Here is a 15,809-nt window from a genome sequence, read left to right on the forward strand (position 1 = left end):
AATGTATAGGAAATTAAATGTATGGGAGTGTTTCATGTAACTTTTTTGGATATTTCCCATTTTATTTTTTTAAATTTATTGTTGTCATTTTACTCATTAGGTAATGTACTTTCGATATCAGTTTATAGTTTTTTTATATCTGCAATAGTTACGGAATAATCGCCTGTGCACACTTAACGATTACACCCTGTATATGTAATGTAACTACATAAATATAATAATTTGGTAACCCGTTATTAGTACCGCATTTTCACATTCGTGCGAATACGAACACGATTGTGTGAACGCGGTAAAATCAATGGTAAAATGCGGTTTTGTGCGTATCGTAAATGCGGTATGAAAATTAAAGCAAAAATTAAACTATTACAACCAAACATACTAATTTATAAGGATGAATCTATGTAAACGTAACTTAACAACTTCAAGACGTATGCTTATATTTTTTTTCTTTATTGATATCGTACAAAACTTCTATTGCTATGTAGTTTTAGAATATAAAAAATATTTGATGAAATGTATGATTAGTGTTTATTGTTTAATAATGTTAAGGAGTATATTTTAATGTTGTAATAGTTATCGATTTAAATGTACCGTGAAACGAAACGCATCTTTCGTTCAAAAACAAACCTTTAATGTTAGTTAATTTTTTCCTTCTACATAAAATTGAGATTTATATCATACTTGTCTTGTATAGTCTCTATTTAATTCATAATTAAGATTTTAAAATAAATTTAATTACACTTTGATAATATAAAATAATTGTGGAAATTTTACTTTGACGTTAATGACGCAGTACAATGCGAGTTTGACGCAGTAGATCTGTTTCAGAACTGTAAACGTCAAAATCGTAATTTGCGTGTGCATACAGTCATAAATTTTTGGAGTTTTCCTACTGATATAATATATTTAATTGTTCTATTGACGACCGGTGATGGCTGGGAAGATGAACAAATTCGAGACGCCGAGTTCAGCAAGCTCGGATAGGTATTTCGCGTGTGCTAACCTTAATTAATGTTTGTTTGCACAGCTGTCTCGTGTCAACAAAATTTGCAGATGGGAAGGCTTTTTTCAGTGTGATCTCAGGCATGAGAAATATCGCACGGTTTGTTTGTGTTAGTGCGTGTTAGTAATAACAAGCGATTTAGTAAAGTTCACGATAGTTTGACGGCTACAGCTGAAGGTTTATAACCTCTCGCATCCACGCATTTTGATTTATTTTTAGACATTTCTATAGTAGATTGGCAGCTCGGTTTACGCTGTATAATCACGCTGTGAATCAGACACGTGCTCGGAAGCGTCAATATACACAAAATCATCGTAATCACATGTGAAACAACAACTTTTTTAAAACACGTCATGGATAGTTCATTGGTCACCAGAAATATGTAAGAAATTTCAACTAATGTTATGTTTTAATATTTTAATTCATGCTGATTTAATGTTCTAAACAATCATTTCATTGACATACTTTAAATATTATTGATAACAGCCCTTGAACTTAACATAAAAAATTCTAGAATAACATCAGAAGGAAAACAAAACAACTAAAATTACTACTATTGATAAGATGATAACAGATAAGGATCACTTGATACTAAGTCACTTTTTATCAAAACATTTTTGAATGTAATCATGAAAACAATACATAAGTGTCAAGTTAATATCATTACAAACATTTTATTGCTCCATTGCAGTGACTAAAACCTATTTTTATACAAGATAACAAGGATTAGAAGCACAATGAATTAATTACATGGTAAAACCTCTAGTTAACGCAAATTAATTAAGACTTCAATGCTGTAAAAATAGTTACATAAATTACATCATAATCATAAATTTTATCTTTTCTCCGTTGATCTTCTCTTCTAAATATAAGACAAAGATAATTTAATTAAGGTATTGTGCTACAGAAGCAATATACAAAAGATTATTTTATAAATCGTTCAAATTTGTAATCTTATTTCATCCAATTATAATATCACTTTGAAACAAATCAACAATAATTTAATAAAACATAGATTTTTAAAAGAAAACTAAATGTTTTTACTTATTATAACAAATTTTTATTTTATATGAGTTATTATCTTTATTATGAGAGTCAGGGAAAATAAATACCTAGTAATTTTCATAATAATTAATAGATATACTTAGCCAAACATGAATTTTCTGGTTATATTTGTTTCACGTACTGTACGGTTATGTCTCTTAAAATATACAAAAAAAATATGTGTGGCACTCGAGGACTGCCGCGGTGCAGCTATTGCATAGCATAGCATCACTGTGCGGGTTGGAGTGAGGGTGTTAGGTGTTGTCGTTACGGAATTTTTACATTCGGTAGCCGCATTCAAAGTCCTCAGACTTTATCTCAATAAAAGCTATGTAATAGCTTAAAACATAGATTTCGAGAGTAGAACCAAATCTTCATGAATAGAGTCTGGCCAAGCTGCTTTATACACCATAAAAATTGAAACAAAACATTAATATGGTAATTTACCGTTTATTTCACTGTAAATTACTTTTTTTTGTAACCAAATACTTACATAATTTAACATCTTAACTAAAAAAAAATAATTTATAAATAGTAGTACTTACTGTTGAAAATATTTATGAATTCATATAATAGAGGAAAAAACCATTACACAATTATTCAAATTCATATCTATGAATTTAATTAAAATAATATTTTTGAATACTATTATAAGTATATATTATGTGATAATTAATTATTTAAGTTTTTAATATTTTTATATTTTGCAAGTAGACTAATTGTAATTACGTATGGATATAAAATAATTTCTGTGAATATGTTCATGAAAATTTTGTATTTCTTGTCTTCTTCATTGTTGTATTATTCTTCTGTATTTTGATGATTCTAAAGCGCTTCTCAACAAAGTCTAGTTGTATAAATATTTTGTTTATAGTTGTATATGTTTAAGTTTGTAACACATTGTACTCAAACTCAAACATTTATTTATTCAAGTAGACTTCTTTTAGGAGCACTTTCGAATCGTCATTTCATATTTTTAACAATTACCACCGATTCGGAAAGCAGTATCTATGGAGAAGAAACGACAAGAAACTCCATAGTTGCTCTTTTAAAATCATGTCAATATTACAATTCAATTTTACATACAGATAATTTAAATTTTTATAACTCTCATCTCTATTAATAAACACAATCTTGTTATCACATGAGAAATGATATAAGCGGGCCAATTAAGATAAATTTAAATCATTAGTCACAAAGTTTGTAGCGACATAAAAACAATAATAATGCTCTTGGCCTTAATTCTCTTATGCCAGAGAAGGTCAGGGCTTTCTGTATTTCTGTACTTTCTAATTTATTTCAGGTTAAACAGTGATAACGTTTTTTATGTAAACAGCATATTTGTTTTTTTTTACAAAAACGATGATTTAAAATTATTGTTATCCTAGATGGCGCATGCGTTCTTTTGTACTGTTGTTGGATGATCAGCCGGAGAATTTTCGTAATCGTATCGTAATTTGGCGATTCTTTTAACTATTTTTTTTTTTCTATAACTATAACAGAGATAAATACTAAATAGGTTGTGCTAATTTTGTATAATGAACAGAAGTCCAACATTGATAATATGAAATTCGGACCCGAAAGTCCGACGGCATCTTCGATTTGAAATGTATTTGTTTATTTTATTATATTTTTAGATTAGAGTAAATGTTTTAGTTTTTTATATGTTAGTATATTTTAGATTTTATGAACGTTCCAATTATATTAAAAACTTAAATATTTCAACAACGATTTACGAAATAAAACGTCATCTATGTTGCAATTAGGTGATCAAGATGAATGTAATATTCACAAAAACCACTTTTTAGGTAAATCCGGTTTACAGTGAAGGTCGACACTCTAAAAATAATTTATATATAAATCTAAATCGATGAAATTGATGTTTAAAAGTCACGTAAATCTTCAACCTTTTCATTAGGTAATTGCTAGCAACTACGTTTGTAGATGAAACTAATAAAAAAAATAATCCAGTTGTTACAATACAAATATGTATTTAACTGATTTTATATTCAAATGTAACTATGTTTATTTTTAAATATTTTACATAATTAATATTTAAATCTATTTTTATTTATAACAAAAACAAATTACATGGTTTTAGGTCTAACTGAAATTTTTTTATTCATTTTTTTACAGATAACCCAAGAGCCCACGACGGCCAGACATTCCTTATTTTAGAAAAGTTGAAAATTTCTCTGTATATTATGTCTCCGATACAGATAAGAACGACTAGCGCTGTCGCTATAGTCGCTGGTCGTTCTTATCTGTATAGGAGACATATACAGAGAAACTTTCAACTTTTCTAAACTAAGGAATGTCTGGCCGTCGTGGGCTCTTAATCTAAGACTTCTTATACCTTGTTATTTTTTGAAATACAAATTAACACAACACTACCATTTCAGCGACTCAGAGCTGGCGTTAGAGATAAGCGAGCAAGTGTTTCTGGATGACGATGACTACTCGCGCGCCCCGGCGTCGCCCACCACCGTGCCGAATGTTAGGCCGTATAGACCGCCATCTACAGGTAATTAAACTTATAATTAAAAATATTTAACTACTTAAAACAAGATTTTTAATTTACATTTGATAAAATGTTAAAAAATATTATTCTATGATTGAAATTTGATTTTTTTCCTTTTTCATGAGCCGTAACGTTTTTTTTAAATGGAATCTTTTGTCAAAAAAAAACCCTGATTTAAATTGTATAAAGCCTTTTTAGTCTGAGAAGAAATACCTATGTACGGAGTGTATTATACTAAATCACGACTTGTTGACTTATAAAATTTAATATAAAACAAACATCGTATTGTTGCGTTTCGCTTCCAATAGGCATGACGAAAGATTTTCAAAACCTCTTCCATAATGTGTGTATACGTTTATTAAACAAGAAAAACCCTATATTTCGCTAATATACTTAAATTTAACGAAGATAAAAGCTATTTTTCAAAAAATATTTATTAACTGTGCCAAAACAGCTCACAGGTGTCATGGCGTAGGCGTGACGTCACTATTACGTAAATACGTAATTATCTGTATGCATAGCGAAGCAAAATTAAACAAATATTTAATTATTAAGTATTATAGAATCTAATTTCAAAGTTTATAAGTGGTGTGCAGTATTGCAATGTGAATCTACATAAAAATAATACCCAAAAAAAGTATTAAAGAGAAAATAATATGAAATGATTGTTTAAATTGGACGGAGAGAAACCCGAACCACATATTCGTGAATTCGCAATTATATTTCTGTTCCGAGTCGATAAAGCATACGTTAAAAAATAGAAAATAAATAAAAATGCGTATTCTCCACATATTCATAACAACAAAATATACCTGACGCGAAGCTGTTTACATAGACGTGACGTCACGCGTGTTTTAGTCAAGATGGCCGACTGCAGAATTTCAATGTTTTATTTTATTGATAATCTCATTAATCTTAATGTTTTTACTATTTCTAAGTGACTATTTTTAATTTATTTATTATAAATTTTCCATTAAAAACACTAATTCGATCATTTATGGATATTGTCGTCATGCCTATTATGACATTGGAGACACTTATTATATGCGCACGATTCGGAATTCCAGTTCATTATGTTATGCATACAGCGATATATTTATCTAAACTATTAAAGTAAGAAAAAGAAATAATGAGGAAAGATTTGATTGTATTCAATTTTGTTCGTTTGACCAGCTCAGCTATTTGCTTACGCGGCAATATTAGTATACGTTTTTAATGTGTTTAAAGACCATGACTGTTCACAATAATTATTATGTAGAGACTAGAGATCATGGTCAATTACTTTTCTATCTTATAAAAACCTTGTCATCATTTCTTGACATAAACCGTGAGAATACCAACTTTTGAGAGCAAATACAAATAAAAAAAACATTTATCAGTTTAAACAAATCTTTTTTTATTTTTTAAATATCAGCTTATAATTATTTGATAGACTATCCCTGCAGCTGCAGTGTGAACAAATAAATATTGTCGTATATCTTTTACTTCATTTATAAATTAAATATTAATGTGATTCAAACACGATTTATTCATAATATTATTAAACCTGACGTTTCGGACATTTTACAGCGAGTCACAGGGACTCCACTCATTAATTTCTAAATACTGCTAGTTTACCTGCAATGGCCAAAAATATAGCCTGATTATGATAATCATTATAATATTTTTTCACAGGATCAAACATACTAAAGTCCCCTCGCCAGCGGCGCGTGCGCACAACCTCAATGTCTCAACCGAACAAGAAAACAACAGCAGAGAGCATCCTACACGCAGACAGACGGACGATATACACGGCGGGCAGACCGCCATGGTATAATTGTACCGGGGGGCAGGAGGTGGAGCCGTTTCTTATTGGTAAGAAATCTTAAAAAAGATAAAAAGTACAAAAAATGCCAAAAAATTACGTGTCGATTTTTTATTTAATTGAGAATGTATTTGCATAGAGAAGTTAGCTATTGAAATCAATAGTAGCATTTTGATACACCATATAGTGCCTAAAAATCTTCTAAGCGTTAAGGAATATTCTAATGATACATTATAACTGAAATTCATTTTGTCGCTTAACTTATAGAGTAGGTATGTTAACGAAACTTATACCAGAAATACTACCCTCTTTTCTCCATAAATAAACCAAACCTTACATTAAGACGAACAAAGTGGTTTTTTTTTTAGTGAAAACTTCTGTCTTACTTTTTTACTGCACAAATAATTAATTCCACAACCAATAATAATATGACCAACTGCAGTGAATATTTACAGGTATATGCGGCGCGAGCGCGTCCGGAAAAACGACTGTAGCGGCTAAAATCATAGAGTCACTTAACATACCGTGGGTCACTATTGTCAGTATGGACTCGTTTTATAAGGTGAGGATGGAAATAAAGATTGTACACTAATAATTAAAAAAAATAAGTATTGTAAAAATATCTGATGTAAATAAATCACGTTCAAAAACTGTCCGAAGCAAAGCTCTGCTTACATGTATGCAAGGCAGAGTTTCTAATTAGCATATACTTTGAATATGGCACGATATAAGTTGTTAACATGAATAAATATTTTATAGTTATACCGTGCCATTTCAGATATTTTATGACAAGCTTTATATTATGCGATTATGAGAATAGTATATTATAGTACAAAATATTGAAACTTTTTTGATGGATCTGTGCTTTATTTGCAAATCGACAGTTATCAGAATTTTTGTCTATTTGTTTGTGCGTACGCAGTACGCAGATGTAATTACATTTCAAATTCAATTAAAAAACTATTTTTTATTCCACATTTAAAGTGATAATCATCATATCTTATCTGAACAGCTAGTAAAATTACCTATCTATTGTCCGTAATTTTCCAGTATCAAACCACTATCAACATTTAATTCACCTACACTACAAATTGTACTAAAAAGTACAATTTTTCTTGGTCCCACTATTCAAAAGAGTACCATTTTTCGAAGTCCTAGTATTAATGTACAATTTCCCAGGTCCTCAACGAGAAGCAGCACCAGGCGGCTATGCGCAACGAATACAACTTCGATCACCCGGATGCGTTCGATATGGAGCTACTGGTTAATGTTCTGCAGCGACTCAAGGAGGGGAAGAAAGTCGAAGTGCCGATTTATAATTATGTCACGCATTCTAGAGAGAATCGGACAGTAAGTTTATTAATTATTTACACCATTAATAACTCAGGCCCCGGAATCACAGACACAATAGAAAATCTATTGTGTCGTGGACCGATCGGGCCGTTCGGGGCTCAATGGGTTAACATGATCAGAGTTTTCTTAACATTAAATACTTGTTTTTTAAAGACACAGGCATTACATTAGGATTTAGGTTACTCATTTATTTGGGCGTGTACTGTCATTTTTCAATTATGAAGAAAAAATTCAGGCACAAAATTTCAATTAAGAAAACTAAATTAATCCGCCGAAGAAATGTAATCTTTATAAATATCCTTAATCCATTGTAACATTGTGTATCTCAAGCAGTTGTAGATTATTTTTAATATCATTGTTTTTTTGTCTTCTTGCTTTTCATAATTTTACAAAATCTGCCACTGATTTATGTGCATTTTATAACTTAGTATTTTTGACGTGACAACGTCTTATAATTCGATAGCCGGCTGCACGCACGAAAAAACATGACTCATGCGGCGTTACCTCGCTCTGAGGCGTTCCATGTAAGGCTTGAAGTGCAAGCGAGAGCGCTGAACGAGCGACAAAGAAGCACAATAGGCCGTTGTCACGTTCAACTATCGTCAGTAAACCGACTTTACAGACAACCAATTTTTTTTTTATTATAAATGGCATTTATTCAGCTATATAATTAAACTAAACCCAAATTGATTTTACTAATTCTAACCTATAATAAAAATCTTTTTAGAAAACAATGTACGGCGCAAACGTGATAATATTCGAGGGTATACTCGCGTTCTATAACGCTGATGTCGTCAGCAAGTTGGACATGAAGGTGTTTGTGGATACCGATGCGGATATAAGGCTCGCGAGACGGTTGAGAAGGTGATTTTGGACTTTATTTGTATGGGGATAGAGCATATTATTTTGTGAATAATTAGCAATTAGGAAAAGGCGGGCGGATATAAGGCTCGCGAGACGGTTGAGAAGGTGATTTTGGACTTTATTTGTATGGGGATAGAGTATATTATTGTTTGAATAATAAAGAATTAGGAAAAGGCGGGGTTATATCTGCTTTGCTATGAAAGCAATGCTTTACAGATAATGCTGAACAACATACAGCCTACGAGCCAACTTAACAACATAATGTTTTCAACTACATATATATTGCTTTATGTGGTGTAAAAATAAAAAATTACTAAATTCACAGCCCGATTTTTAAATATTAGGTGCAAAATTTCCCATCCAGTTGAAAATTATAAAACTTGTTCAAAAATTTTACCTCAGTCTTAAAAAAACCTATTATTTCGAATAATAATAAGACGAAAAAATAAAATATTTTTCCAACAGAGACATAGTCCAACGCGGCCGTGATCTAGAAGGAGTACTGAAACAATACCTAACGCACGTAAAACCGGCGTACCAAAGCTATATAGCGCCGTGTATGGCGCACGCCGATATTATAGTGCCGAGGGGAGGAGAGAATAAGGTCGCTATATCGCTTATTGTGCAACATGTGCATAAGCAATTGCAGCTCGTAAGTATATAATTATGTATAAACACACATACATGCACACACCTATTTTAAATGTAGATTTTAAGTTAAAAAAGGAATCCGTAATTTAGCAATATTGTGAGCGATTCTTAAGCCTTTAATACAAACTAACACAGACTTTAGTTCCTACAAATTATATTATGTATGTATTTGTATCACTTTAAACTTTTCAATATTCATTTTTATTATTTTTTTTACTTATTGACGTGACAACGTCTTATAATTCGATAAAGCCGGCTGCACGCACGAAAAAACATGACTCATGCGACGTTACCTCGCTCTGAGGCGTTCCATGTAAGGCTTGAAGTGCAAGCGAGAGCGCTGAACGAGCGACAAAGAAGCACAATCGGACGTTGTCACGTTCAACTATCGTCGGTAAACCGACTTTACAGACAACCAATTTTTTTATTACTTTTAAACGAACATACACGCACGCACGCACACTTTCACAAAAATATTATTCGCACGCACGGAAACGCACGTATACATGCGCACATGCACTTCCAGACAGACATAAACTATAATTAACTTTTCTTTTGTTCTCTTTAATTTCTACAATCTTCGTTATGGAACATTCTGTTGTGTATTGGTTGATGCTATCACTATTCACATCCTTATTGTGAAAACTGCATATATATATTGTTAAAGATTTTGAGAAATTTCACGTTTTACAAACTACAATGCAACAAATAATGTATTTTAAAGTGCACAGTGCAGACACTTTGTATGTCTTTATGATTATTGAATCAAATTGTTTTGTTTTTAGCGTGGATTTAAAGTGCGAGAAAAGTTAGCCATCGCGCACGTGGGGCAGCCCGTACCTGACTCGCTATACGTACTGAAGGATACACCTCAGGTATGTGTATTGTAGGAAATAGTCTGTTTACAATTTTTTTAGATGAATGAAATAGTGAAATTTTTATCGATGTTTCAAAAACGACGGGAAGGGATTCAAAGCGTGTGTTTAACAATTTTTAATAAAGATATGTATAAGGAGGCTAACGACATCATTTTTCCACACTGGGTTTATTACTGTTTTAATACGGCACGGCGACCCCCAGACATTACTATTTATCCATTTTTTCTGAGATTTTTATAGAGAACCGTTCATTACTTGTTCAACTACCCTCAAATTTAATAAAAAACTTATCTTCTCTTATTAATTATTGAATTTAATTATTCCAAAGGTACAAGGACTCCACACATTTATACGCAACAAGGACACGCCGCGGGACGAATTCATCTTCTACTCAAAACGTTTGATGAGACTCGTCATAGAGTTTGCGATATCATTGTTACCCTACACCACGCATAGCGTTGATACTCCACAGGGATTTACTTATACTGGTTAGTAATTTTTAAGCTATTGCATAGCTTTTATCTCAGACTTTAAGCGCGGCGACCGAATGTAAAAATTCCGTAACGAAAAACCTAACACCCCCCACTCCAACCGGCACAGCGATGCGATGCTACGCAATAGCTATACGGCGGCAGTCCTCAAGTGCCACACGTATTTTTTTATATAATATGTAATAATGTTTAAATCTTTGTTTTTTTTAACACATGTTGTCACACATTATTAGTTGAGGAAAAATATCGGAAATGTACACGGATAATATAAAAAAAATATATCTTGTGTGAAATATAGGCAAAAAACCTGCTTAAAACAAAAAAAATTATACAAGAAACAAATTAACATCAGAAAAAACATAGTTTGGAAATGTCTTCTAAATTGCTGATGCGGTTTATCTGTGAAATGCTGAAGAATACTAATAATATAATGGCAAATCTTATAATAATATTTGAAAAAATGCTTTCAAATATCTAATTTATTTCCAAATTTCAGGACGTAAATGTGCGGTAGAGCGCGTGTGCGGTGTGTCCATACTACGCGCGGGCGAAACAATGGAGCAGGCCGTTTGCGATGTTTGCAAGGACATACGCATCGGCAAGATACTCATACAGACCAACCAGCAGACTGACGAGCCGGAGGTGAGTTTATATTGGTGATAAATGTGCGTGCGGTGCGGCAACGTCGCCTCGTGCATTTGTTGTGTGGCACGGCAACGTTGCGTCATGTGTTTGTCGTGCGGTGCGGCAACGTCGCGTTAGCCGCATGCCGTGCGGATTGGCAACATCGCATCAGCTACATGTAACTACTCATCCTAAAGATGCTAGTTGAAAGAAAACTTACGTTTTGTAACGTGGTAGCGTAGAAGCAGCATGATCATAACATATATGCAAAATACGCCTATCGTTATTTGTACGTTACTTCTCTAACAGTAATTTCCCCAATTGAATTAAAAAAAAAACCCTAAAACTTCCTTTCAATTCACAGCTCTACTACCTCCGTCTGCCCAAAGACATAAAAGACTATCGCGTGATATTAATGGACGCGACCGTAGCAACAGGCGCGGCGGCCATGATGGCGATCCGCGTGTTATTGGACCACGATGTGCCCGAACGGCACATATCGCTCGTTTCGTTACTTATGGCGGAGATTGGCGTGCATTCGGTGGCTTATGCCTTTCCGGAGGTGAGTACATACACACAAACACGTAGTGCAACGCATACGCACATATACACACTGACACAAAACACACACACATACTGACACATACCGCACATATTATACACACAGAACACGAGCGTTTATACGAAAACACAAAGGATTCAAATACACATACGAAAAACATATACAGACAGCTCGCTCACATGCGGACAAACACACATATACAGGGTTACAGGTTAAGTCGACCTATTCCTGTTAAGAGCGTGTAGTAGGGGTCAAACCAAACTGATTTGATTTTATAATACCATATCCAAAAGTTAGCCGTTGAAGAGTTATTGCAATTTTAATTTTTTTCTTGAAAATGCCACTTTATCTTCGCATTTAGCGTTTAATTTTCTATTTTACTTATTTGGTCTGGGTTTTTTTGAGTTTTTATGTAAAGGTTGAGTTAAACAATAATTCTCAGCAATAAAAATCCATATCGCTGCAAACAATTCAAAGAAATGGCTTTTAAACTAAAAATAATAACATTAAAGTAATTAAGTTAACTCGTTTTAAACAAAGATATTGAAAAAAATCTCTATGAAAATGTGTCTGCAGATGTTTTTAAAAACATGTGCATGTTCTTAGCTATGTAAAAAGGTATGATAACCTCAGGTAGCATTCGTAGATTCCAAGAAATCGGGGATAAACTTGGTATGGGGAAATAATTCTTAGAATAGCTCATTAACATCGGTCTAGTTATTATCTGCCTATGCGAACAATAAAGGGTTGTGCCGCGTGATTATGATGTCTCACTCACACGCTGCAACTATCTTGCTTCCACCTACTGGAGAGAGCGAGCAAGGTGATGGACGAAGCTGTATGGGGCGAAGGATGGCGGCCATCCTTAGGATGCCGCTTTGTATTTTTTAGTCTGCTTATGTGATTCGTCCGTAGTAGATGCGATTTCTGTGCTCCTCTGTGTATTGACAACGCAACTTAGCTTTCTTTTTGGACTGATTTTCTTCCGATTCTGTGACCGTGGCTCGAAACTGGACTTTGATTTTTGCTTGCGATTTGAATTTTCAAGATGAGTTCGTATACTAACGAAGAATATGCTGACATTTTGATGTGTTACGGGTTTTGTCAAGGTGTATCTGCACATGCTCGTGCGGAATACATGACCCGCTATCCTGACCGTCGTGCACCAGATGTTAGTGTCTTCGAAGGGACCTATCGTCGCCTTAGAGAAACTGGTTCGATTCTAAGACGACGAACAGGAACAGACGTCGGTCGGCCATCTGTCCGGGATGAGGAAGACGAAGAGGAAAATGAAATTAAGCGATTTTTTCGAATGGATCCCACGACATCAACAAACATTGTTGCCCGAGAACTTGGTCTGTCTCAGTGGAAAGTATGGTTCACAATGAACACTTCAGGATATTACCCATATCACTACACGCCCGTGCACGTGATGGAAGAAGGAGATCCTTTAAGAAGACTAGATTTTTGTAGATTCATGTTGAATGCGGATCTGGAAAACCCCTCGTTTTTCAAAAAAAATTTATGGACAGATGAGTCCAAATTTGATCAAGACGGTATCACAAACTACCATAACGCTCACTATTGGGCTCCGAAAGCACGTGGCAATCCTAACAAGAAGAATCCAAAAAAATCACAAAGACGATTCAGTCTTAATGTGTGGATGGGGATAATTTCAAATAAATTAATTGGACCATACTTCCTTCCAGACAACCTAAATGGTGAAAATTATGAGACCTTTCTGCGCCAACATTTAAGCGACCTACTTGAAGACATACCCCTGACTTTGTTAAGAGACATGTGGTTCCAACATGATGGCTGCCCTGCACATTACAGAAGAAGTGTTAGAGAATGGTTAGACAGCAACTATCCAAACAGATGGATCGGAAGAGGTGGGCCCATACCATGGCCGGCTAGAAGTCCAGACCTAACCCCCATGGACTTTTACGTATGGGGGCATATGAAGAGTCTGGTGTACAATGAGCCGAACCCGATTCCATCTGTTGATATTTTACGACAAAAAATTATCGATGCAGCCAATAAGATGAGGAACCAATTAACAACTGGGGTAGTCAAGAGTTCTCTGCGGAAAAGGTTTCGAATATGTGTTCGCAATAGAGGAAGACATGTTGAGCAGGAACTGTAAAGTTTTTAAGAAAAATAAATTATGATAAAATTTATTCTGATGTTGTACTTTACTAACACTGTCCCATGTTTTTCCCCGATTTCTTGGAATCTACGAATGCTACCTGAGGTTATCATACCTTTTTACATAGCTAAGAACATGCACATGTTTTTAAAAACATCTGCAGACACATTTTCATAGAGATTTTTTTCAATATCTTTGTTTAAAACGAGTTAACTTAATTACTTTAATGTTATTATTTTTAGTTTAAAAGCCATTTCTTTGAATTGTTTGCAGCGATATGGATTTTTATTGCTGAGAATTATTGTTTAACTCAACCTTTACATAAAAACTCAAAAAAACCCAGACCAAATAAGTAAAATAAAAAATTAAACGCTAAATGCGAAGATAAAGTGGCATTTTCAAGAAAAAAATTAAAATTGCAATAACTCTTCAACGGCTAACTTTTGGATATGGTATTATAAGATCAAATCAGTTTGTTTTGACCCCTACTACACGCTCTTAACAGGAATAGGTCGACTTAACCTGTAACCCTGTATAGCACACACAAAGAAATTTTTTTGAATTTTAATAGCCAAATGGAGTTAGTTATAAGAGATCTTCATCAAATCAGTGCCGTAGTTTAAATAACGGATCCACAAAAAAACATTATATAAAATTAATTCATATTTGCATTACGTTTTACCATCTTTTATCTTCATTCCTTTCAGGTTAAGATAATAACATCAGCTCTAGACCCGGAGATCAACGAGAAATTCTACGTATTACCCGGTATAGGTAATTTCGGAGACCGCTACTTTGGCACCGAGCCCTCTGACGACGAATGACTGACAATACCCATACGTGCGACAGAGATGGCAACATTTCCGCGCTACGAGTGAACGAGACGGATATATTTTACTCAACAACGCCGCATGTATAGGCGAAGTACGCTTGGACGTATCTGCTAGCATATACAACTTATATAATGACTTATATTATGAAACTTGCTTGTGCTAAATGAGGGTAGTTTTATATAGTTTTTATAGCTACGATACTTAGATTACAAAATAAAAGACAGATGGAGCGTTGCCGAACTAAACCGAATAATTTATCGTCATTTCCATAAAGCTATGTGTGCTGTCATTTCGCCGTTGCACTGTACGTACACGGTGCTTCTGTGTGGGTGTTATGTTACCAGATATTGAAAATTTTCCCAAAATTTTCCCCGACTACGGAAGAAAGAGGGTTATGTTTTTCGAGTGTAGGTATGTATGTATAATATTTCTTTGACACGACCTGCAGTATAAACTGTTGGATCGATTTTGAGTTGTGACTTATGAGGTGTCATTGCAATCATCTGAATTATGAAGGTAGCTGTGGTGGTAGTGACGTAGGCTACATAAATTATTAGCAGTCATGTTTTAATTTTTATTTTAATATAAATTCGGGTTTTTGATATTATTTTATAATATTGTAAAAATTATTTTATCACCTATCTACTAAAGTTATACATGGACAAAATAATTTTATTCAATTTTTATTAAATAAGTAAATTACATTAAATTTATTAAATAAATTACATTAAAAAAAGTTTTTATTTTTCAAAACATATGAATGCGAATAGCGGTAGGTTTTAGTCGAGAATGCGGGACATTTTATTTTCATCATATCCATCATGTGTTCACATGAATTAAATCGCAAGCGAAAACGACGCTTTTTATAAAAGTAACAAAAAAATGTATAATGCTTTTTAAAATAATCTAATAATGACCATGAACTTTTATTGCACTATACAAATAATCACATTCACGATCGAAAAATCCAACAGCACTACCCCGAGGCCCGAATATATTTTAACCATAGGGGTAAACCCTAAAAATGGCAAA

At 33.5% G+C, this 15,809-nt stretch overlaps 1 protein-coding gene across 2 annotated transcripts; it reads left to right on the forward strand.

Annotated features, from left to right (window-relative positions):
• Positions 1 to 837: 837 nt before the first annotated feature.
• On the forward strand, positions 838 to 14,971 carry l(2)k01209 (uridine-cytidine kinase-like lethal (2) k01209). 2 transcript variants are annotated; one of them, XM_089701280.1, is made up of 12 exons: positions 838 to 984; positions 4,450 to 4,571; positions 6,243 to 6,422; positions 6,828 to 6,934; positions 7,552 to 7,722; positions 8,453 to 8,589; positions 9,055 to 9,241; positions 10,026 to 10,115; positions 10,447 to 10,606; positions 11,106 to 11,251; positions 11,598 to 11,795; positions 14,652 to 14,971. In XM_089701280.1, exons 1-12 carry the CDS (start codon positions 932 to 934, stop codon positions 14,766 to 14,768), a joined length of 1,668 nt encoding a protein of 555 aa, XP_089557406.1. In that variant the 5' UTR covers positions 838 to 931; the 3' UTR covers positions 14,769 to 14,971. The 2 variants fall into 2 exon arrangements, with proteins under 2 accessions (XP_089557406.1, XP_089557407.1); XM_089701281.1 differs by lacking the exon at positions 838 to 984 and adding an exon at positions 1,011 to 1,385.
• The last annotated feature ends 838 nt before the right edge of the window (positions 14,972 to 15,809 follow it).

The sequence above is a fragment of the Colias philodice genome, chromosome 12, assembly GCF_061535455.1.
Source record: "Colias philodice isolate Cphi_HAF_F1 chromosome 12, ilColPhil1 Martin Lab GWU primary, whole genome shotgun sequence".
NCBI classification, from domain to species: Eukaryota; Metazoa; Arthropoda; class Insecta; order Lepidoptera; family Pieridae; genus Colias; species Colias philodice.